Consider the following 24,077-nt stretch of genomic DNA (forward strand, 5'->3'; position numbering starts at 1 on the left):
CTACTGAGGTCAACATGGAGACTTTTACCGAATCCCATTCTTAGTGCTCCAGTGTCCCAACCCAAAGCTGAGAAGCCACCCTGGGTGTGGATGGATGCAGTCAGCCATGATGGAGTATGCTCTGGTGCTGATGCCCTATTTCCTTGTCACTGGAGGAATGATTTATGATGTTATTGTTGAATCTCCAAGTGTTGGCTCTATGGCTAATGAACGTGGGCATCAGAGGCTAGTAGCTTTCTTGGCCTACACAGTAACTGGATGATATATTATGGAAGGACTTAGCTTCCTGTTTACAATGGGAAGTTTAGGTTTCATAATCCTGGACTGATCCAATGCACCAAATATTCCAAAACTCAATAGATTTCTTCTATTCATTGGATTCACCTGTGTTCTACTGAGCTTTTTCATTGCTAGAGTTTCATGAGAATGAAACTGCTAGGCTATATGATGGGTTTGAGAAGAAATCAGTGGATTCTGGATTTGCTCCTCTTAATGAAGTTTTAAAGGCTGTACCAGTCTTCTGCTATGAAATGTGGAAGAATAAAAATCAGCAGTAAAAGACATACCAAGTGAAAACAGGAAGCACATTAAAGCTTGGAGTAGAATTTCTTGGTATTGGAGACAAGTTTATCACAGTTTTCTTTCGTGCTGATCTACTTTGATGTACCGATGATGTAAAGTGTCATTTTCTTAGTTCATTTTATAAACACACTGTTCTTCTAAAATTATAATATTGAATACAGTGATTATTTTTTACAACCCTCTTTAAAAAAAAAAAAAAAAAAAACACTATCCCCCACCCCCACAGCTCAACAATCAGACAGGGTTCTGTGAGAACAGGTGTGGAGAGTTCTCCCCACACACTGCAGCTCAACTCTGCTCTGACCCCCATCTGCCTAGAGACAGGTCAGACCCCAACAGTCCAGAACTCAGTCCCCAAGACAACCTGCTTCGGATGCCAGCCGCAAGCCCAGTCTGTAATCAGGCTGTAAATCAGGATCCATGAGAGCCTCGCCCGGCTGGGTTAAGTGACTTAAGTGGCTCACAGAACTCAGGGAGACATGTTGACCCGCTTTTTATGAGGATTATTTTAAAGAATACAGACAAACCTCCAGATGAAAAAAGATACATGGGTCTTGTGCTCTACTGCCATGGGACTTCTGTCCCCCACACGGTCCTGCTGTGAGCCTCACCAGAGGCTGATGGGACCATGTTCTTGGATCTCCTGGAGACAAGATGTGATACCACCAGGAACAAGAACGCGTCCCTGACCAGACGGCCAGGCCCAGGCAGAGTCCACCACACACAGAAACGTGCCTGAGTCTGGGTTTCTAGGTCTGCCGCCTAAAAGAGACTGCAGACAGACATAAGTGCATCCAGACACCATCCCGCACGAAAAGGAAAGTAGGAAGACACGGGAGGGAGTCTGAGAGTTCAGCGCCAGAGCTCACGTCCGCGGCGCTGGGTGTGTGGCTCCGCGCTCACCCCGTCTTCCTGCGCGCCCTGGAACCCCGTCCCTCGGGGTTTATGTGAGGCTTCCCTGCCTGGCTTAAAGCCGCAGGCGGCCAAAGAGCCGCAGCCCAACCATCGACCGACACGTGCTCCGCCTGCGCACCACCGGGCCTCCGGTCCCCCGCGGCCGGCGCACCACCGGACCCCTGTCCCGCAGCGGCCGGCGCACCACCGGACCCCCGTCCCCCAGCGGCCGGCGCACCACCTCTCCCGCCGCCCTTTCTTTTCTGGCCAGCATCCGTTCACTCGCCCAGGCCCGCGGGCGGAGTTGTGGACCCAGGAACCGCCTGGCAGGCGCTCCAGGGGGCGCCTCACGGGCCCCGCGTTCTCGCGAGCACAGGCCCCGGGCCCGTGCCCACCCACGTCACGGCACCGCCCACTCGGCGCTAGCCACGCCTTCAGAACACGTCACCGCCGCGCCGGCCCCGCCTCCGCGCGTCAGTGCGGCGCGACGCGCTGTCGGGGTCGCGCGGGGCGGCTCTGGAGCTCCGCGGTCCTCCGCCCGCCCAGCGCAGGGCAGGTCCGGAACGCTGGTCTCGGGGCCCTCGCCGAGACAGTGAGCCTCAGGGGGAGGCCGGGCCGCCCTGTCCTGAGCCCGGCTGCTTTGGTGTCGGGTAGGAGGGAGACCGGGAGTGGGTAAGGGGCTCGTCCCGCTGACCCTCTGGGGCCGAGGGAGCGGGAGGTCATGGGCAGAGCACGCTGAGGAGCGCGATTTCCATTGTTGAGGCAGCGGGACCCCTTCCTTCGCTTCCCTTCCTTGGTTAGAAAGGAACCGCCAAAAGAAATCTGCGCGCCTGCCCACAGTGCGGTCTCGTGTCCTCGAATCTGAGTATTGGAAGGCATTTGGCCTCTACCCCAGGCGCCTGTGCAGACTTCTCTGAGAATTGAGGCATAGGAAAAGTGGCCCTGGGCTTCCTTTCTCTAATTTAAGCAGGTATGATAATCTTCACCTCGCCGTTTTTATGAAAATTAGCAAGTATCTTGGCAGGGCTTGAGCCAAGGTACTCCACTTGTACTGCAGAGTGCTTCCCTGGCTCTGTAACCCTCTGGAATGGGTGAGCCTGGGCCCTGGCAGAGTCTGACTCAAGATCTTCCAGAGTAAAACTCCGGCAGCTGCTTTTAGGAAAAACCTTTACAGGCTATTCTAATCCAGGAAGATCAATGAGTTAGTGGATTGACTGGCAAGTGACTTGGTAATTATTTTTATTCCTCTATATCCAGAGGTTTAACCAATCACAGATTTTGCAAGTCGAAGCTACTCATGCAGACTGCTTCAGTTCTGCATTTACAAGCTGTTCTTAGCAAGTACATTCAGAGCACAGTTCAGGCCCAAAATACAAAGTTTCCTAGCAAGAGAGTCCTTGAGATCACCAATTTTGAGATTTCCCCCCTTGGTATACACTAAATAATGTAGTATAACTATTGCTTATGTAGCACTTTCATTCTATTAGGTATTATAATGATCTAAAGTATTTGGGAGCATATGTATAAATCGTATGCAAGTACTGCCGTTACATATGAGGGACCTAAGATCTATGGATATTGGTATTTGCAGGGCACTCCTAGAATAAATACCCCATATAACTTGATATGCATGTCAGAGACCTGCATATCTTTCCTGGTCGGGATTTTATGAAGATCAATGAAATGGAAAAACCTTTTTGTAGAACTCTCTCCTTTCCTTGGCTAGCAGGTTACATACCAGTACCAGTGACTGACCAAATCTGAAGAAGAATGGCAGCTGTGGGCAGCCTGCTTGGGTAAGCATGGACTTTCAGGCCCATCAGGATTTTTGTCAGGCCCACCACTCACCAGGAGAGGGCTGTGTTAAACTGCTTGGTCCTGTCAGCTCATTGGTACTGGGAGAAATGTGCCCTCAGTCACCTGCTGCAGCCTCTTCCTGTTGGTGGGGCCAGAGGTACAGGCCCACCATGGCCTGTAGCTCCTCAAGGACCCTCAGGTGTGGATCACTAAACTTTGCTGGCATTCCTGGCAGCTGATTTCTGGCTGTTCTGACCATATTGGTGCTCTCTGCCCCAGCATTATCCACTGACCAGCCCTTTCTTGTTTCTCCATAGCCTGCTCCAGCAGAGTGTTGTCAAGACAACTGCCCCTAGGGCCTGCCACCTGCACACGTCCTCCTGGCTGGCCGACAGCAGCAGGGCCTTTCTCACTCGCCTGCGTCGCCAGGCCTATGCACGCCTCTACCCGGTGCTGCTGGTCAAACAGGACGGCTCCACCATCCACATCCGCTACAGGGAGCCTCGACGCATGCTGACAGTAAGCTTCCATTGCCAGGTGTTGCCTGGAGCCCTGATGAAGGCCAAACCATGGTGGTGGGGCCTATGGCCACTGGATGAGGACAGATGTGTAGTTGTGGTCACAGTAATGCACTATCAGAGTCGGGAACAGGCTGCTGGAGGAGAGGACGATGGTTTAGACCAGAATTCTCTCCAAGCACCAGACAGGATGAGCAAGTCACTGTATTTTTTAGAAAACAAATTTGGAAAAATGGGGCAGAAAAAAATCTCTACTAATAAAATTAAAGCTTAGTTGGGTGCAGTGTTATAGGCTTGTGATCCCAGCAACACAGGAGGCTGAGGCAGGATCACAAGTTTGAGGTCAACCTGCGCAACTTTAGCAAGCTGTCTCAAAATTAAAAGGGCTGGGTTGAGGCTCTGTGGTAGAGCACCCCTAGGTTCAATCCCTCGTACCATAAAAGAAGAAAGAAAAGAAAAAAGCTTTTAAGGGAGGAAAAAAAACAATGTATAAAAATTGGACTGAGGATATATGTAGCTCATAGGAAGTGCAGTGGTCTAGCATGTACAGGGACCTGGTTTGATCCTCAGCACTAAAAACAATCAAGCTGACTCAGTGTAGAAGACACCAGGCAACTGTGAGACCCAGTGGTATCATCTCGGTAGTTCTGTTGCTCAGAACGAGGTGTGGGGGGACACCTTGACTTCTCTCCCACTCAGATGCCCTTAGACCTGGATGCCCTGTCTCCTGAGGAGCGCCGGGCCAGGTTGCAGAAACGAGAGGCTCAGCTCAGACACAAGGAGGAAGAACCAGATCTTGCTGATGACTTTGACGCTGAGCGTTACAGACAGTTTTGGATCAGGACTAAGAAGTGACAGTGGCTTGAGGACACTGTAAATTACATGAACCTGAAATCACCAACTCTTGTCAGTGTCTTCCTTTAGGTATGTGCCCCAACATAACAACTCATCACCTCTCAAAAATTCAACCTGGATGTGGCGGCACAGGCGACGCAGGAGGCTGAGGGAGGAGGATGGCAAGTTTGATAGCCTGGGCAGTTCAGCAAGATGCTGTCCCAAAGCTGGGAGTGTAGGTCAGTGGCAGCCTTTGAGTTCAGTCCCCTCTTTTAGAGTTCAGTACACGCCATATGCATATACACATAAAAGCACCTGCTCAGAGCCAGATGGGCTGTGGGGCTCAGAGCAGACTGGAGGGTTTGGGATGGGTTTAGGTGAAACCCGGGAGATTTAGATAGAACTGCAAAGCCGTGGAGCATGTGGGCAGCCAGGGAAGGAAGCATCCAGAAACCCCCAGCTCTACCCTTCCAGTCTCAGGAGCACTCAGGGTTATTGCTCCAACCGGATTCTCCTGTTACAATGGCCCACACTGCTGCCCAGTGTCCACTGCTTCCTCCCTGCTTGGCTCCCCTAGACCATCCATGCCTCGTGCTTCTGCTCCCATGGGTCTGTGGGAGCATTCTTCAAAATCAGGACACAAGCTCAAGGTTTACCCAGAGACTCACATGTTGCCCCTTGTAGGTGTTCAATGCATATGTTGAGTAAATGCATGATAAATGTGAGGCCGTCTCTACCTGGGTTGCTATTTGCAAGTCCAGGGATTGGGTAACAGAACAACAGGACGCTAGGTGTCTCCCCATATAGGGTTGATGGCAACCATAAAAAGGAAGCACGAACTGCCAGAGTAATGGGTCCACAGCATTTATTAGGAAACTGCTTAGAGGGCTGCAGTTTATCTTCACAAGGGACCGCAAGAGGGGATGCCTGCAGCAAAGGGCTGGGTACGCAGTTACACAGGTATTCGGTGTTGAAGGAATCTGCTTCGGCCAGAGCCGGTTTTCTTGGTGTTGGGCAACAACCTGGGCATTGCCAACACCGGCAGGGAATATTCACGACCACCAGACCTTGCGCCTGGAGTCCACACGGGCAGGGCCCTCGTCACCCACTGCCACCGCAGCTCGCAGGCCGCTCCGGGTCGTGGTGCAGTGTACACGGTGGACTTCTCGGTGATGTCGTCCCGGCCCTGACCTCCGGTGGGTCCAGCCTCTATGTAGTGCCCTCCTGCCCTGAGGGCAATGCGCAGGCGCGCAAGCCGGCGGGATTGAGGTGGTGGAACCCAGGATCCTTGAATGACGCACTACGCAGGCGCGCGTGGCCGGGTGGGCGTGGTGAGCAGGCAAACAAGGACGAGATTCGCAGTGGGGCGGAGCGAAGGCGGCCCGGGCGATGCGCTGCGCAGGCGCCTGGGGTGGCCGGGGTGTGACGTCACGGCGTGCGTCCGGATCGGCAGAGCAGTCCCGTCCAGTGTCCCGCGCTCGCTGGTGGCCCTCCGGCGGCCCTGGCGCAGGCGCCATGTTCGGCTCCAGCCGGGGCGGCGTGCGCGGCGGACAGGATCAGTTCAACTGGGAGGACGTGAAGACCGACAAGCAGAGAGAGAACTACTTGGGCAACTCGCTGATGGCGCCCGTGGGCCGCTGGCAGAAGGGCCGCGACCTCACCTGGTACGCTAAGGACCGCGCACCGCGCGAGGGGCCGAGCCGTGAGGAGGAGCTGGCGGCCGTGCGGGAGGCGGAGCGCGAGGCGCTGCTGGCCGCCCTGTGAGTGAGCGGGGCTGGAGGGCGGGGCCGCGCGGGGCGGGGCCGGGGGCCGGGGCGGGGCCGGGGGCCGGGGCGGGGCGAGCCTGCAGCCCTGACAGCTCCCCGGCCCTCGTAGTGGCTACAGGAACGTGCGGAAGCAGCCCACTGGCCTGAGCAAGGAGGTAAGGCGGGCCGGGACCCGGGGCGGCGCGGGTCCGTCAGTTGGCCGAGCGCCTACCGTCCTCTCTGCGCCCGCAGGACTTCGTGGAGATCTGCAGGCGGGAGGGAGGCGACCCCGAGGAGAAGGGTGTGGACCGGCTGCTGGGGCTGGGCAGCGCCAGGTGCGGTGGGTCGGCGGAGGAGGGGGCTGGGCGGGAGTCCAGGGCCGTCCTCACCGCGCTGTCCCCACAGTGGCTCCGCGGGCCGCGTGGCCCTGTCGCGGGAGGACAAGGAGGCTGCCAAGCTGGGCCTGTCGGTGTTCACGGTAACCGCGCCCCGCCCAGGGCGCTGGGAGCCTGGGGGCGGGGGTGGGCGAGCCTGGGGGCCGCGGGCCGACCCCGAGGCGCGCGCGTGCCCTCCCCACGGTGCTGCTTCCCCCGCAGCACCACCGCGTGGACAGCAGCGGCCCGGGCACCTGCCCTGCTTCCAGGAGGCGGGCGCGCGCCGAGGAGGAGGCCGAGCCGAGGTGAGGCAGATGGAGCCACCGGTGTCCCGCGCTGCCCCTGGGGAGTGTTTGTGGGTAGGAGAGCGCTGGCGGGCGTCCTGCCCGCGTGTGGGGCCACGTGGCCGGCGGGCGCACTTCAGAAGGGCGGTACCCCGCCGAGGTTAAAGGGAGGTGCAGTGGTAGGGCCCGAGACCCCCAGCAGACACTGTCCTGCAGTGCCTCTGTCCCTAACAGGGTGTTCCATGACTGTTTTCTGTCATGGTGTCCATGGGCCACGTTACTGTCCAGTACTTGAAATGTGGACCAGTGACTGAGGAGCATGGGCAGGTGCTGATTACCACAGTGCGAGGCAGGAGCGTGCGGATCCCTGCCGGGCAGCCCTAGCCCTCGGCTGGCGCCTGCTGACCCCAGTGCTAGGGAGGCTCAGACTCTTTACCTTTACCCTTAAGCACTGAAAGCCACAAGAAAAGCAAGAAGGAGAAGAAGAAAAAGAAAAAGAAAAAACACAAGAAACAGAAGAAGAGGAAGGACAAAGAGTACAAGAAAGAGGCTAATGGCTCTTCCTCATCCCCTTCTCCTGTTCGGTAGGTGCAGACTCAGCTCTGCCTTGGGGACCCAGTGCTGGCTGGGGCCTGATGGTGTGGCCAGGCAGCCCTGAGCAGGGCCCTGGGGCTCCTGGAATCTAAGAGCTGGGTGGGGGTGCTGCCCACTCAGGGTCCTTCCTCTGAATGTGTCTGGCTGTCCTTGTTTTTCCAGATCTGGGCGCCAGAGGCATGATTCCGACTCCTCTTCCCCTTGCTGCAAGAGGAAGAAGCGGGCACACAGCAGGGACAGTGGAAGGAGCCCATCCTACAGACGACAGGACAGAGGCTCTGATGCCTGAGACTGCAGCTGGGTCAATGGAGGCCAGAGCCCTGGCTGTTGAGCTGGGACCCTGCCCACCACTGCACTTTGTGGGTCCTGAGAGGAGTGGGCCTCAGGTGTTCTGGGTGCTGGCCAGCTCCTCCCAGCCTGCTTGCCTCCTGTCTGGGTTGAGGCAAAGGCTGTGTACTGTGCTTGCCAGACTGTGGGAGCTGGCTGGCCGACTTAAGAGGGCCCAGCTTTGTGGTAACCCTCCAGGTCCCTGACGGGTTCTGGGACAACCATCCCTGGGTTGCTTGCCACCAGACAAGATCTATACCTGCCTAAGAGCCTCTTGCAGAGAGCAGACCCCTGTCAGTGGTTGTAGCCATCCAGGCCCACCAGAGGTTTAGCCGTAACCAAGTGTGGTCATCTCTATTTCTTTTTGTATAGACTTGCTCTTTGTACTTAAATAAATATTTTAAAACTAAAGGTGTACCACAGAATGCACGGTTAGTGTGGAGTGACCAGAAAGCCCACTGGAGGGAGACGGTGGCATGGCCTTGCATTCAGTGTGGTCTTGGCCTAGCTGTAGTGTGGAGCTGCCTGATGGCTGGGTAGCTGATGGCAGGGTCAGGTGGCAGGGTATCTAGAGCCTCTGGGTACCTCTTCTATCTGCCTAGGGGGTTTAGCCTGCCTTGCCAATGGGCTAGACTGCTACACTCACTCAAGAGCTGCTTGGACAGCAGAGCCCAGGCTGGATTGTTTGATGCCTAGTTTTGCTTCTGATTCCAAAAGAAATTTGAAAATGCAGGTGTAGCCTAGGACAGACCCTGAAGCTACCCCCTAGAGGTCTGGACTGTGACTTGTACCATGCCCTGGGCCCTGCACATGGTCAGCCTAAGTGGAGACTGCTGTTATCTCCTGTCCTAGGAAATGAAGGTGAGGCCTATCTTCCAGGGCAGCCACTCCCTAGGGACACTGTCCAAAGAAAAGTGTACTTTGGACCTCATGCCATGCCAACTGCAGAGAACTGAGGAGCTGAGGCCCCCAAGGCATCTGCTGACTCCTACCTTAGCCACCTCCTGTGGCACTGTTGAGTTGGAGGATCCTTACATGGTAGAAGTGAGATTTCCAGAAGGCAGCAAAGTACCACCTGCACTTCCTAGCATGAAAACAGCTCTTTCCCACCTTGCCCACTTTGCAGGGACAAAAACATTGGAGCCTGTGAAATAGTTAAGAGACTTTATTCTAATAGCTATAATTACAGTGCTTGTCGAAATGAAAACTGAAAACAAGTATACAAAACAGTTGATTACTAATTGTGTATTGAAAGCATTAAGAGGTTCCACGACACCAAATAAACCAGTTCTGAGGTTTCCCCAAGATAAATTTTAACAGCTCCAGCTTCTTCAGTGTTTATCAAAATACAAAGAAAAAAGTAGAGGTCGTCTTTTCGATGGCAAATCGGACCCTTGCAGGCTGAGGGAGGAAGCTACTTCACACATGGAGATGGGGGTGCTCCGGGGCCTGTGGGTCTGGAGTGGACCAGCCCTCCCAGCTTGCTCGCACTCACGCTGGTGAGACCCAGACCTGCCAGCGTGCCGAGCGGGTGCAAGAGTGAGTGGGCGCTGGGAACATGGGCTGCTGCTCTGGCCACACGCCAGCCAAGGGCGTGTCTGGGCCCTGTGTCCTCCACAGTGGCCCTCCCAGCCCGCCCCCAGGTGACTGTGTGAGCACAAGTACAAGCACAACGCTATGGAATGCAAGTGACCCCAGACAGGCGAGTCACGGGGTCTCTATGGGACCATGCAGTGGATGGCGGTTTGTGTCACCGTCTGTGTGTTCCCAGAGGGGAACAGCTGATCCGATGGACTAGCATTCAGGCTGTACACTAGGCATAGTCTCCCTTCTGTGTGTTCAAGTGTTCTCCTTATCTTATATTTTAAAAAATGCACTGAGTTCAGGTTAAAAACCAACCACCAAATGGATCCCAACACCAATCTACAGCCCAGGAGCTCCTGGAGGCCAGGGGCCCACATGCCTAAATCCCTTCTCAGTACTGACAGTGAGTTGATTCTCTTTTTACAATAAAAAAGCTGAGTAATATTGCATAGGAGTACCAGAAACTGCCTCAGTGGAAACAGAAACTATTTACATTAAATAAAAACCTGGCTGCAGGCTGCGTCTGCACATGTACAGCACGGTGCGATGCACACTGACCAACCCATGGAGACAGCTTCTGGCACTCAGGACCACAGAGTCGCACGTTTGCCACATGAGAGGAAAGCGAGGGCGGAGAGGAGGAAGTGAGGGGGTGGGGGAGTTCTGGTTCACTTCTGGTTCCGGAGCTGATTGGACAGCCAGTCCAGTCCTTCATAGAGCCCGTCCCCGCTGGTGGCACAGGTGGCCTGAATGTACCAGTTCCTGTGACGTAGCGAGTGCAGCCCCAGCTTGTCTGTGATTTCGGCCGCATTCATGGCGTTCGGGAGGTCCTGTGGGGAAGGACAGGTCAGTGCAGAGCCTGGGCTTGGCCCCAAGCCCCTCCCCTCCTAGCTGGCACCTACCTGCTTGTTGGCAAACACCAGGAGCACAGCGTCCCGCAGCTCATCCTCAGCCAGCATCCTCATGAGCTCCTCGCGGGCCTCGTTCACGCGCTCTCTGTCATTGCTGTCCACCACAAAGATCAGGCCTGCAACGCAGCAGCATTACTGCAGAGGTGGGCAATAGCTCACCCAAGTGTACCCACAGGAAACGGATGTAGTCGCAGGGTCACAGGCGGCCCTCACAGCCCTGGACGTGACTTTCCCGGCCATGATTCTATAGTGTGGCCTTCTGCCCTGACCAACAAGGCCCAAGAGCCTCTACCAGGAAGCAGATGACAGGAACCTGGGGTGATGGTCAGATGCTTACCTTGGGTATTCTGGAAGTAGTGGCGCCAGAGCGGCCGGATCTTGTCCTGGCCGCCCACGTCCCACACAGTGAAGCTGATGTTCTTGTACTCAACAGTCTCCACATTGAAACCTGAGGGCAAGATTTCAGCTCAGGGCCCTCTGCACCCAGGAACCTGGACCCGCCCACCCCAGCCCCACCAGCCCCTCCACAGCCCATCCAGGCATCTCACCTATGGTGGGAATGGTGGTCACAATTTCACCCAGCTTCAGTTTGTATAGAATCGTCGTTTTCCCCGCAGCATCCAGGCCCACCATGAGGATGCGCATTTCTTTTTTGCCAAAAAGGCCCTTGAAGAGGTTTGCAAAGATATTCCCCATCCTTGTGGGTGGCTGGAAGCGACACTGGCCAGAGACCTGGGGAGGCAAGGTGTCCTGGGCCTGTTTCCATGTTGCAGTGTGACAAACCACCCATCCAGGGATATTATTCCTCCTGAAATCCCACAGGGGTGTAGGATACTAGCCCGATGCCTAGCCTAGTTGATGGGCCAGGAAGGCAGAGATGCCAGAGCGACCTCCCGCCTCCTAGCACATCTGTCCTGATGCCATCAGGCTGCAGGGACATCTGACACCGTCACACTTGCTCATACTTGGGGTGCAGGCAAGCATACACCTGAAGATCGGGTTTTCAAAGGCATGAAATATTGCTACAAACACAGCTTTCAAGGGGCCAAAACCACTCAACATCTCTCTCCACTGCACCACCAAGTAATGACAAGTCACAACTAGAGAGGAGGGACTAGAGGGCCCTCCGCAGGGTTAGAGAGCAGGTGGCACTGCAGTCTCGGGACCACAGACCAAACCTCCCCCATTTGCCTAGGAGCTCCACGTACAGCCTGGGCAGCGCAACACAGGACGCGCCAGGAAGCACTGGTGGTGCCAGCCCCCGAGCCAGTCAACAGTCTCTCTGCCAGTTCAGGTCCCAGCGCCACCCTCTCACTCCAGATGACCCAGGTAGCCAGGGCCCTGAGAAGCACAGTGTTCCTTGGAGCACATGGTTCGGTGATGCCATGCTCCCACAAGGCACACACGTCAACCCATACTACCACCATACTATCCACTGGAAATGAAAGGCAGGAGGTGCCAAGCAAGTCATCTGTTATCAGATCATTGAGAAGAGCCTGGCCCAAGACTTGAAGTGCCTCTGGGGAGGTGGTGAAAGCTGCCTAGGCCCTGGTCCTTACCATCCAGGACACTTTCATTTTTTAGTTGTTTTTAAGCCCAGATTTATTGCTTTTTCAAATGCTGACTGCTGAAAATTAGAGACTGTTAGAAGTAACAGTAAAGGACAATAACCAGGGGCTGTACAGCCCTTAAAACAAAGAGATCTGTACTGACAAGCAACTCAGGAAGGCAAAGCAGCTAAGTGAGACAGGGTGATGAGACAGCCACAACAGAACACCCCACACAGGGCACCTCTTCAATGTCTGTTCATTGCTTACGGCTCCAGGGCTGGAAGTCCAGAGTCAAGGCCTGGCAGGTTCCATATCTGGTTCTAAGACAGAGCCCTGTCTCATCCTCCAGAGGGTGGAGGAGCAGGAGACAGAATCTACTCCTGAAAGCCCCTTTCAAGGTATCACTGATCCATTCACCAGGGCAGAGCCTTGTGACACCTGCCCGCTACTGCTGCACTGGGGTTCAACCTCCCACACACAAATCTTGGGGGATACATTCAGTCCACAGCACTGGGTGTCTATCAGGCACAACGGGTGGGAGAGATCACCTGCACTTAACTGCACTACCGTCGCCATGGACGGCAGTCTTCCCAGCACCCACCTGTGGATCTCCACGGTCCTATCTCCAGTAACCCTGTGTACCCAGGCGCATTCACCACACCTCCTTGGGCTTCAGCACCCCTGATGACTCCCAGCTGTAAGGGTCTGCTTGACAGCTGGGATGACAGTCAAATATTACTAACTTCCTCCAGCTACTGTACAGCACACTCACTGCAGGAAAACCCTCCCTTCTCCATTTCTTTTTCTCTTTTCCTTTTTTTTTTTTTTTTTTTTTGCGGTACTGGGGATCGAACTCAGGGCCTTGTGCTTGTGAGGCAAGCACTCTACCAGCTGAGCTATCTCCCCAGCCCCCCTTCTCCATTTCTTGATACCCACATGGCCTGCTCAGTGGGCACCTGTATTCCCGTGGGTTAGATCCAGCTGCCCCGCTGATTTGATATCACCTTGGTTCTAGGTGTAGCTCCTGGAGCCCCTTCATGCTGGCTCCTATGCCCTGGGACAGTTTTCCTTTTTGGCTTTGCACATTTTGTATTCAAAAATTACTCAATGTCTATAACAGAAGCAGATTTTGCTATCATAGGTCCTTTTCTGGGGTAGCCAACCTCCCTGAAGGTAAGAGCCCCTGTGTGATACAGCAGACAAGCACCACCTCTCAGAGCAGTCCTGAAAGCACTGCCCACAGGGCAGTCAAATCTCGGGGGGAGAGAAAGGAAGGAGACATTTAGGACTATACACAGTGGTTCCCACCCTTAGTCCTTACCAGCTGGGGTAAGGGAAGAGTAACAGTAATCTCAGGATCCTAAGACTCCCATGGGGATTCAGGAGACCAACACCCATCCATGCAGAAAGCTGGATCTCCTGGGACACAGGTTGTGGACAGAGTCCAGCTGCGAGCATCCTAGAAGCAGATGCACCAGGGAGACACCATAGGGAGGGAGGACAGGGATGTGGGCACACAGAGAGCCCTGGAACACCCTACCAGATATACACGACAGTCCACGACCTCAATGCAAGGACCCACTGATTCAGCATCTGGAGGCCCCATCTTCTCTTAAAAAGCCTTCAATGAGAGTCTCCAACAGGCAAAAAAGGAATTCAGTGGGAAGCAAGAAAGACAGGAGATGGAACCTATCTACAGGGAAAAACACGGATGGGGATGTAGCTCAGTGGTAAAGCCCTTGACTAGCATGTTCAAGGCCCCAGGTTAGATAGCCAACACAAGGAAGAAACAAAAACCACAAAGGAAAAACACAGAAGCAAAACAAAACAACAAGAAAAAAACCCAAACCCACTCTCAACACCGACAGGTTAAAAGACACTACGTCTACAAAATAAGAAAAGGATTCTGAAACAAAGAAAAAATACAAGACGGACATTGCACACACTACTAAGAGCCAAAATGAAAAGTTTACAATGAAGACTTTCAGAAAGCAGAACAAAAAGAAAAATGATGGAAAATGAAGAGCAATATGAAGGTCAATGCCAGAGCAAAAGAAACCCAAAGGAAGAACCTGGGGAATTGTAGGGGGATCCTCACACTGTGGGCTGAGGCCTGGGCCACGGCACTTTGGACAAAGCAGCACCAGCAGGCAAAAGGCTGGCTCAGGTGATGCTCTTGACACTCTCTCCACACTGAGAACAAGACTCAACCATCACTCTTACCAACCAGATGTTTAAGGAAGAAAATGCAATCTTCCACAGGGACCCAGTACAGGACGAGAAGAAGGGAGCTCAAGGTGATGGAGAGCAGTTGGAGACAACCCTGTTCAGATTCATCACTGCCCACGCTGCCTTCTTATGACAAGGATGCTCAGAAGCACATGTGCTGGGACTGGCCTGCCTTGTAGTGTCCCGGACAGAGGAGCTGTGGGACCACAGTGGTCACAGTCCCTTCCCTACAGGTGGTTTTCTTTTTTTTAAAAACAGATCAAAGTACTAGAGCCCCCAAGGGGAAAAGCAGTCTCAATAGGGTGGGGGAACCAGGATGAGGTGAGCCTGAAGTCTCAGGTTTAAGACACATCTCCACAAGCACTTAAGCCTACCCTACTGACCTCACAGGCAAAGGAGGGTTTCCTGCCTTAACACACCCCATGTCCCTGTGGGGCCTGGGCATCATCCACTGCTTCTTTCATTGGCTGAGGTCCAAGAGAACCTCTGCAGTGGGAGAAAGTCACTGCCAAGGTACAGGCCCCAAACAACCGTGTAACGCCCAGCCTCGGCACTGTCAACTTTCCTCCAGCAGAGCCCTGCACACAAGCCAAACCTGCCTTTCAGGTTCCTCTCAATTACCCTGTTATTAGTAAGCAGTGAGAAGAGACTTCCTGAGAGTCTCCTGCCCCTTCCTTCTGTGACCCCACGCTATCAGAGGGCATGTAGCCCCATGATGTTTCTTTCCTGCCAGGCTTTGGGCTCCACCTTAGGTCAAGAAAGGGCCTTCACAATGTCTCCTCTGATGAGAAGCAGAGGACACCAGTGCAGGTGGTCTCTGGTCTGGAGTCTCTCTCTCTGCAGGAGAGAACCTGCTGGCCTCCTGAGCAGGGGTGAGAAGAAAGAACAGCGTCAAGGAGTGAAGGCCACCCGACTGGTTCAGGTCTGAAGAAGATGACAACTAGCAGCCAGCACCACGGCTGTCCCTCCACAACTCTCGGGGATACCTCAGAACAAGTCATACTGCCCTTGTCTAAACTGGGCTTTGGAAAACAACAGGTTCAGGTAGGGAATTCTGGGACCTACAAATGGAGCACACAGGGATGGGCTCCAAGGGCCCAGACTTCTCGGGCTGCTGATTCAGCAAGGGGCTGTCCTCATGAATAGGACTCACACAATGTGTTCTACTACCATGGAAAATTGGTGACATTAAGAATTCTTGGGCTGGGGATATAGCTCAGTTGGTAGAGTGCTTGCCTCATAAGCACAAGGCCCTGGGTTCAAATCCCCAGCACCGAAAAAAAAAAAAAAAAAAAAATTCTTTTTTGGGGGGTCGGGTACCGGGGATTGAACTCAGGGGCACCTGATCACTGAGCCACATCTCTACCCCCATTTTGTATTTTATTTAGAGACAGGGTCTGAGTTGCTTAACACCTTACTTTTGCTGAGGCTGGTTTTGAACTCTCTATCCTCCTGTCTCAGCCTCCTGAGCTGCTGGGATTACAGGCTTGCGCCATCATGCCTGGCAAGTTTTTTTTTTTTTTTTTTTTTTTTTAAGTTTTATTAAAGTCAAATTCATTATAGCATTAAGTAATATACAGTAAAATGCACTGATCAGTAGTTCATATCTAATTTGAGGAAAATTTTTAAATCTGAAGATTTTCTGGAGGAACTTATAAAACATTTTCTTTTAGACTTATTAGCAAAGAACAACAATGTTCCAAAAGTTATTCAAGCACAATCAGTATGTGAAAGCCTGATTCACTCCAGTACAGGAGGTTCTTAATTTAAAGGTGGCTCCTCTACTTTCGTGTGGGACATGGCCAGATATGTACTCTGCACACACTGCTTTCTATGCAACAACACAGGGCCTTAGCACATCTGTCCCTAAAGCCTCAGGTCACTGCATGCCCCTCAGTCACAGTCCAGGTTTCTAGGTCTGCTGTGTACCTGCAGTCAAGTACTGCACATCTTGCCACCATTTTATAAAAACTGTGTAAAAAAAACTGAATGTGCTGATACTGCGGGCAGGCAGACACACCTTGGAGGCCTGTAGAACTGTGACAGAGGTGAGACTCAACCAGCACACTCAGGAAAAGGCCCAACCCCAGGCATGCATGCATTCACCCGGGGTGACTAAGCTCAGTTGCCGAGGAGAGGAGCACACACAAGTACACTCAAAAGCACTCCAGAGCTACACCTTCAGAGTTCCTGGCATTTGAAGGAACTCATCCAGTGCCAAAGGCTGCTACAGAGCATTCCACAGTGGAGGTCTAGCCCTGCATCCCAGCTGAGCACAGCCTGTGTAGTTGCCCCACAGCTGCTGGTCTTCTCAGTTAAGGGAAGGGTATTCCTACCCTGTAGGACTGCGGCTCAGGTGGGGTGGGCGATGAGTAAAATTCAAGTGAGAGCACTCTTTGCAGGCTTGAAATCCAAGGTGAAAACAGGCTGTGTCCAGACAGCTGGAAACGAGTTTCACTCACAAGCCTATCCATGAGCTGAGTTCCTAGAGCACAGCAGCTCAAATGCCAAAGAGATTTGTCCACCGACTGCTGCACATTTTTACTGTGCTCCATTATTTCAGATGTTTAAGTCACTATTTTTTTACCGTAATTGTCCTCAAAGGACTTCATCAAACACACTTAAGGTCTCATGAACTTCAGACCTAGGTAGCTCTGAGCAAATATCCAGATGGGCTGTCACATGGCCTCCATCAGAAGCTTCAATAAGGAATTCAGGAAACATGCAACTCTGGGATTCATGGAGGCTTCTCTAGAGCTTGTATCAGGAATACCTTGCCGACTATATCTCCAACCTTGCAGCAGACATTAGTCATCCCTCAGTGTTTTGTTCTGCCCTTCTCTTTCAGTAACAGAACCCTGATTCATCACTGGACACAAGACCTTTGAGAATAAAACCACACTTCCTGGCCATCCCCTCATCACTGCATGTCCATGGCCAGGGGCACCAGCAAAACCCAGACACTGGCACATTTCTACTCTGGCAGGAAGGATACTGACAGCCTCTACCCAACTGAAACACAGGTAAGTCTGAAAGACCAGTCACTGGAAAACACAAATCTGCATCAGTCCCAAGTGAAAATGGAGCAAACCACAATAACTTATGGCGACAACACAAAGATGCAAGTAAAAACCACCCTGTAGTTAGGGGCGGGCCAGCCCCACAGCCTGCCCCAGTCACCCTATAGTCATTAATCAGCAGTCCTTACACTCAGCTCATGTGGGGTCCAATCTGGTGCTCATGGCCCCTCCCCATACCCTCTGAGCAGAGCCTTGATTCCTGGTAAGACCCCAGTCCTTGCGGCTGCATGCCCCAGAGCCTAGCCCTTCACACAAATGAAGGGCATACTTACGCACTAAGGGCAGCGCTGGCCACAGACAGGTGCAATATATCCTTGTGGAGCAGAACCAAGGGAGGGGCAACACAGGACCCTGGTGGTGACCATGCCCCAGCCTCCATCTTGAGATCCACAGAACCCTAGTTTACTAGCAGTGCACGTTCCCAGATCTTACTGAGAGGTCTCTGGTTGCAGCAATGACCTTGCAGCATGGCCGGGCTTTCTCAATGAAGCCTCCCGCCCCAATTCCTCATGGAGAGTTAAGTAGGCACACACTTAGGCTTCCTAACAGATGCCCACACTAAACATCACTAACCAGGAATCAGTGGGAAACATGACTTGAAGAGAAGGTGACCAGTGCTCTATTCTGCTGCAAGGCAATTTCACAGCAATTTAGCTTTGCCAGTTCATCTCTAACTACAAGTTGCCTATAGAACACGAAGGGTTCCCTCCCTGCAGGAGGATAGGCCTAAGCAGCTGGTGTCCTGGAGGCCCCTTTCCACACCCTAATAAAAGGGAACTGGAACAGTTAATGGCTGTGGTGCTTTCATAAAATAAGCTCCCAGAGAGCCAACAGTGCTTCCTCAAACCACTCAGAGGGGGCAGGGCCTTCCAAGGCTTCAAGAGTGATTAAGCCAATCTCTAAAATTTGATCTCTGCCTTGAGGGAACTTTCGTTTTGTAGGAAGGCAGGCAGGAAGCAGCCTACTTCTTTTGAAGACTTGCTCTTCCAGAGAAAACAGAAGAGCAAAGTGGAGGTGGAAGGAGCAGTCACCAGGTTCCCTGGCTCTCAGGTCCCACCCTAACCCACCAGGGTCTGCCAGACATACAAAGGGACAGGGACCCTCACCACACACACAAGCTCGGAGGACACTGTCCTAGCTGAGCCTGTCTCTGGCCACACTCCAGACCCCTGGCAGCCCCAGTGTCTGGAAAGCCTAGTACCTGTCTCTGCTCTCCAAGTGAACATGGCTCCTACAGATGACCCCACATAAACAATTCCAGCTTTTGCAAAAGTGTAACCCAAGCAACTTCATCCAGTTTTTCAGACTCAACCCTTGGTGACATGCCATCTCCCCTCCCCTTCCCCCATACTGTATCAAAACATGCTCTAAAACCATATCTGCCACTCCAAAAGGCAGTCAACAGACAACCTAACTGACATGCACACACCAAATGTACCCTGCAGAGAACCCTCAAGGCTGTCCCAGCAATGACGTCACCAGGAGATAGAGGGAAGTGACTTCTACTGAAAGGTGTGCTTCAGTGCTGGGTACAGCCATCCCTAAGGATGGAGGAAGGTGGCCGGAGAGCAGCCCTACCCAGGCCACTGGGGCACTGTGTGCCAGCTACGCCAATCTCAAGGGCATGTCAGGTCTATGAAGTGACTTTTTCCCCCTGGAAACAAAGAACAACTCTTGGTAAAGTTCTTAAGAGAACAAAACACAATAACCCCTGACTTACAAGGTAACTGCATTCCTGGAAAATTGAGAACATGTTAAAATCATGCCAAAAACAGCAAAAAAAAAGTTTTGTCTGTAAAACAGATCAGGCTCAGGATATTACAGACAAGATTTCCCACCTACATGAAAGTGCATTCCTGCTGCTGCCAACAAGCACCAGGGCTGCTTCCCAACCTGGGAAAGCCAAAAATGCTCCCATAAACTTCAAAATGCCCTTTCTGGGGACGGTACAGTGCTCAAGCCCAGGACCACCCATCAGCAGGCAATCTACCTAGGCAAATCCAGACCCACCCACCTCAGGACCCTTGCGCCAACTGTCCTGGGGCAATGGAGAAGATGCAGATCCTTCATTTCTTCACATCTCTGCTCAAATGTCACCTGCCAAATGGCATTCGCACTAGGATAGAGGCTCCACTAGCACAGGCAGATTTGTGCCTCCTGCTGAGCAGAGCCTCCCCCATCTTCTTCTGTTAGGCCCCTTGCTGATGATTTACAATCATAGGGGTAGAAAGCAATGGTTTAAAGAAGTTATCAGGGCCTTTGGGACCAAGAAGATCAATCACATGTATCTGAAGATACGCTTTTCCTAACAACTAGTAAGTCTGATAAAAACCTACAATGTTAACAATGAATGCCGTGTTGTTTCAACCTATGCATGGTATGGTTCAGTCTGAAAATTCCTGTGACTCTAACAATGTGGAGACTCAGGCCTGCAGAGACACTGTGAACTGCTGAAAGCAAAATACTCCATCTCTGCTGCTCTGTTCAATGTCACAACATGAGAGGGAGTGGATTGTGCACAAAACCTGACCTCAAGTACCTCCAACTATTAAAGTAATGTTATGGTTAATTTCCCTGGTAATTTTCAGGATTGGGTATCATTTGACAGAAGAGAAATGCTAAATGCTGTAAGTATTTTGGGCAAAATTTCACCACCCCAAAGTTGCCAAAGATATAGTATTTTTAAATTGGACTAATGGACTTAATGAGTGAGGAACTGCAGTCTCACCTAGAGAAGATAGGTAGCTTTACAGGATATCAAACTTATCACCTGGCAGGTACATCTAACTCTGCCTCATTTCTACTCTTCAGAAACAAGCCTAGATAAAATCTAGAAATCTTCTTCTTGACCACCTGTACCTGAAACATACTGATAGAATACTTCAAGACCTTTTATTGAAAACAACCAAAGCATACTTGAGAATTTGGCCCCAAAAGTTTTCTGTTTAGATATATGGTACAGCAAAGTATTCTGATGTGAGGCTGACAAAGAGGTGCTAAATGATCTCCTATATGGTCATCTACCACCAGAAACTCTTTGGAAATACCCTAGCCTGCTAGCATCTATTTAAGGAGTACAACTCTTTGCAATACTAGGGAATGAACTCAGGGGCTACATCCCCAGCCTTTTTTTTATTTCTATTTTGAGTCAGCATCTCATTAAGTTGCCCAACCTGACCTTGAACTTGCCATCCTCCTGCCTCAGTCTCCTGAGTAGCTGGGATTAAGGCAAGACCACCACACTTAGGAAGAGTAAAATTACTTTAACAGGTTCTGCTTAGGTTTTTGAAATGTACCACACACTTCTTTCTGGTATGTGCATGGATCATAACCAAGTTTCCTAATCATTAGTGACCCTGGGTCTCAGAGGTATGGGGAAATATGTGCCTTCTAAACTGAATCCCTGGGGGCCTGGGATGTAGCTCGGTTGGTAGAGTGCTTGCCTTGCAAGCACAAGGCCTTGGGTTCAATCCCCAGCACTGCAAAAAAAAAAAAAAAAAGGATTTGACTAAACGGAATCCTGCCAAGCCCTGTTACACTATGAATAAAATTCAGGAAATAAGGACAAGTAGGGACAATATGGAGGTAGGCCCTGATCAGACATCCTTACCACACCTGCCAACCTTGGTGGCAAGATGGGGTGACAGGACTCTGGGTTGAGGCACAAGAGATCCTCCTAGGAACAAAGACACTTGGATGTGTTTTAACTGTGCACATTTTTCCAGCTAATCAGGCCATATGACCTATCTGAAAATGCTGACCAGTGATATGGCTGCACAGCTGTCACCTGTGAGCTGCAATGCTCTTCAAAGGGTTTATAACAATCACAAGAAGATAGGACCTGAGTGTTGTGCATGGGCCAGGATCCCAATGCCTCTAAATCTGTGTGTACCTGTAGATGCACTTCCAATGAGGAGTAATACAGCACAAAAAAGGAAATTCTTATTTAAGATTCCTACTGAAAGAATTTCATGTTTCTCTCCCAGCTACCTCTGACAGATGGTGAATTTTACTTCCTTTAATGATCCTCATTTTATGAAGGAGAAGGTCAAAAGGGAGGTGGCCAAAAGAGTTCAAAAGGAAGAGGCAATGAATGGTATTGCAGGCCTATGCTGAAAGGGGTCTGATGATCTGCTCAGCTCTCAGAGGAGTATCTGGAAAAGCTGGTAAGCTGGGCTTGTGATTAAGAGCAGATTTAAATCCACACATAAGTGTCACATTAACTTGAAGAATCTGAAAAAATAATAAATGAATTCAACTCTCTCAAACCACAGGAAACAGGAACATACTATCCCACGAACCTGCATAACAGGTTCTTCTCTTGTTTAGTTACACTCTATGGCTGCCTGACTGGGGTCAGCTCAGCAGCTGCCAGGCCATATTACCTTTTGCTGCACTAAAACTGAAAAGCCAACATCCCTTCCTCTAATTTCAAGCCTGCCCAGTCCTGGGCAGAGACGTCTGGAAGGTGAAGATGTCTGAACACCCTCTACTCTCTCCATACTGAACTGCGCAAGAGGCACAGCAAATAGCTCAACTACACGATATACAAGAGTACAGAACAAGTTTTTGCTTTCTACTTTCTTTCCATGATGGGTAGAACATATGTGAATCAGCTGTTATCCAAATCAACTGTAATATATATACATGTGTGTGTGTATCTATATCTATATGTGTGTGTGTATACATATATACATATATATATATATATATATGTATTTTTTTTTCCCCCTTTTTGGTGGTGCTGGAGATGGAACCCAGGACCTGGGCATGCTAGGCAAGCACTCTATCACTAAGCTACACCCCAGTCCATAAACCTTTTTGAAGTAGTGATTCTGTGTATCTGCTTCATGGGCAAAAGCCTATTGCCAGTGTTCCAGCAACTCAGCATAGTTTTCAACAAGACACCTGAGGATCAACTAATCTGTGACTGACACACTCATCTCTCAACTTGGACCCTGCTAGTAACACTGGGGTTTCAAGTCCTCAGTTTTGGCAACTTGTGCTATGAAAACACAGATGAAGTAAGGACACCATCCACCAAGTCAAGGCCACGGGTGGCAAGCACGCCACCCACTGTGGCATCTCATAGTCTTTGGACAGACACGACAGAAAACACCAGAACCAGCTGGCAGGAAAAACTGCTGACTACTAGTTCTGAAACAAGAACTACAATTGACCATTCCAGTATCAAGAAGTGACACCAACCAAACAGCTCTCCGCAGAGGACTTCTGGGACCACCTACAACAGCCGCAGACCTCCTTTTCCTGCAGCAGTTTCATGTACAATCCTACCCCAAATTCTGCTAAGCAGCCGCTTGCTGTTTGGATGGGAACGGAAAGATGCTCCCTTCTCCCGGCCAGTACCCAGCTCTTTAGGTGCTGTACAACGGTCCAGCTACGATCTGACACGCCATGGCCACCGCGACTGTGCAACCACACTGGCAATGGGTCTCGCCTCCGCAGTGGAGGCTGCGAGCACACGTTCCACCGGCAGGGTTAAGATTCGCCAGCCTCCAGGGCCCTTGTCATCTACCCAGGACAGCACAAGGAAACCAGCCCGGAGCTGGAGCGAGGATGGGCCGACCTCCCTCCGCAGGCCACGGATCTGCCTGGCGCGGTGCGGAGGCTCGGGGAGGCGCACCCGAGGCTCGGCGCAGGGAATTCTGCGAGTGGCAGCCCGACACCGGCACGGCCGGGGCGCTCCGGGCCCGCGGGTCCGCAAGTGCAGCTCCTCCCACTCCAGAGGCAGTCGGGCGGCCGCGGCCCCGGCCACCGAATCCCTCCCTCGCCTGCCCCGGCTCCCGTCCTCGGAGGCTAAGGCACAGAGCCCCGCCACCGCGTGACCTTGACGCGTCTCGGGTCGCCCACCTCAGTTTCCCCATCCCCAAGCATGGGCCGCGACGGAAGGCGGCCGGCTGGCCCTTCCTCAGTGCGCCCCGCGGCCCCGGCAGCCCGCTCCCTCCGCGCGCACGCGGGCGCCGGGCCTCGGCAGGGGCGAAGAGCGGAGCCGGGGCAGGGAGCCCGGCTGCCCGAAGAGCCCATTCCCGGGCGCACTTCCGGCCGTGTGCGGCCGCGGCCCGCGGCAGGAGGAAGCGGCGAAGCCGCGGGGCGAAGCGGGCCCGAGAGGCGCGCGCCGCCCTCCCCGCCCGGCCCGGCCGCCCCGGCCCTCTCGGCCCCGATCCCGGCCCGGCCCGGCCGCGCCCGGCCCCAGCCTCGCCGGCCCCGCCGCCGCCGCAGCGGTCGAGAGCCCCCGCTGAGCCCTACGCTGCCCTGCCCCCGGCCCCCGACCCCCAGCCCCGACCCCGGCCGCTGGCTCGCCCCGCGCCCTCACCTCAGCGGCGGCTGCTCCGAGCCAGGCGTTGGTTTCGCTCCCCACAGATGGCGGCGCTGACGGCGGCCACGTCAGCGCCTGCGGCCGCGAGGGCACACCGGGAAGAGGCGGGCACGACGAGGCAACGCCCACCGCCCGCGCACGCGGTATGCCGCTAATTGGGCAGTGCGGGGCGGGGCCGGGGACCGCCCGCCCCGGGTCGCTGCCCTAGCTCTCACCGCGCTCCGGGACCCAGAACGCGCACCTCGACCGGTCCGTCGGGCGTGGCCTCCGAGTCGGTGCGGCGCGTGCGCATGCGCCCCAGGTGCCCACACTCCTGCCCGTTTCGCAGATGCGGAGACTGAGGTTGCCCCCGCGTCTTTCTTACCCCAGAGTGGAATGCCCGGGGTGTCACCCTTACCGACCACAGCCAGGCAGTCTCCGCGAGTTCTGGGGAAACC

General features: G+C 53.0%; 3 protein-coding genes across 11 annotated transcripts; 2 read left to right on the forward strand and 1 right to left on the reverse strand.

Moving 5' to 3' along the window:
- The first annotated feature begins 1,943 nt into the window (after positions 1 to 1,943).
- Mrpl55 (mitochondrial ribosomal protein L55) lies at positions 1,944 to 5,238 on the forward strand. 8 transcript variants are annotated; one of them, XM_047537957.1, is made up of 5 exons: positions 1,945 to 2,126; positions 2,278 to 2,446; positions 3,203 to 3,272; positions 3,591 to 3,792; positions 4,491 to 5,237. In XM_047537957.1, the coding sequence occupies exons 3-5, from the start codon at positions 3,247 to 3,249 to the stop codon at positions 4,644 to 4,646; spliced, it is 384 nt and encodes a 127-aa protein (XP_047393913.1). In that variant the 5' UTR covers positions 1,945 to 2,126; positions 2,278 to 2,446; positions 3,203 to 3,246; the 3' UTR covers positions 4,647 to 5,237. The 8 variants fall into 8 exon arrangements, with proteins under 8 accessions (XP_047393918.1, XP_047393913.1, XP_047393912.1 ...); XM_047537956.1 differs by having other exon boundaries at positions 1,945 to 2,148; positions 3,206 to 3,272; positions 4,491 to 5,235; XM_047537954.1 differs by having other exon boundaries at positions 3,206 to 3,272; positions 4,491 to 5,235.
- Positions 5,239 to 5,352: 114 nt separating this feature from the next.
- On the forward strand, positions 5,353 to 8,366 carry CUNH1orf35 (chromosome unknown C1orf35 homolog). Of its 2 annotated transcripts, none has more exons than XM_047537963.1 (7): positions 5,353 to 6,385; positions 6,501 to 6,546; positions 6,623 to 6,671; positions 6,776 to 6,848; positions 6,967 to 7,049; positions 7,478 to 7,612; positions 7,785 to 8,366. In XM_047537963.1, exons 1-7 carry the CDS (start codon positions 6,015 to 6,017, stop codon positions 8,153 to 8,155), a joined length of 1,128 nt encoding a protein of 375 aa, XP_047393919.1. In that variant the 5' UTR covers positions 5,353 to 6,014; the 3' UTR covers positions 8,156 to 8,366. The 2 variants fall into 2 exon arrangements, with proteins under 2 accessions (XP_047393919.1, XP_047393920.1); XM_047537964.1 differs by having other exon boundaries at positions 5,361 to 6,385; positions 6,623 to 6,705; positions 7,785 to 8,060.
- Positions 8,367 to 9,099: 733 nt separating this feature from the next.
- Positions 9,100 to 23,793, reverse strand: Arf1 (ADP ribosylation factor 1). Its single transcript, XM_047537965.1, has 5 exons — positions 23,638 to 23,793; positions 10,993 to 11,176; positions 10,782 to 10,892; positions 10,436 to 10,560; positions 9,100 to 10,363 (listed from the first exon to the last, which is right to left on the reverse strand). The coding sequence occupies exons 2-5, from the start codon at positions 11,138 to 11,140 to the stop codon at positions 10,202 to 10,204; spliced, it is 546 nt and encodes a 181-aa protein (XP_047393921.1). The 5' UTR covers positions 11,141 to 11,176; positions 23,638 to 23,793; the 3' UTR covers positions 9,100 to 10,201.
- Between the last annotated feature and the right edge of the window lie 284 nt (positions 23,794 to 24,077).

The sequence above is a fragment of the Sciurus carolinensis genome, unplaced genomic scaffold (genome assembly GCF_902686445.1).
Source record: "Sciurus carolinensis unplaced genomic scaffold, mSciCar1.2, whole genome shotgun sequence".
Lineage (NCBI taxonomy): Eukaryota > Metazoa > Chordata > Mammalia > Rodentia > Sciuridae > Sciurus > Sciurus carolinensis.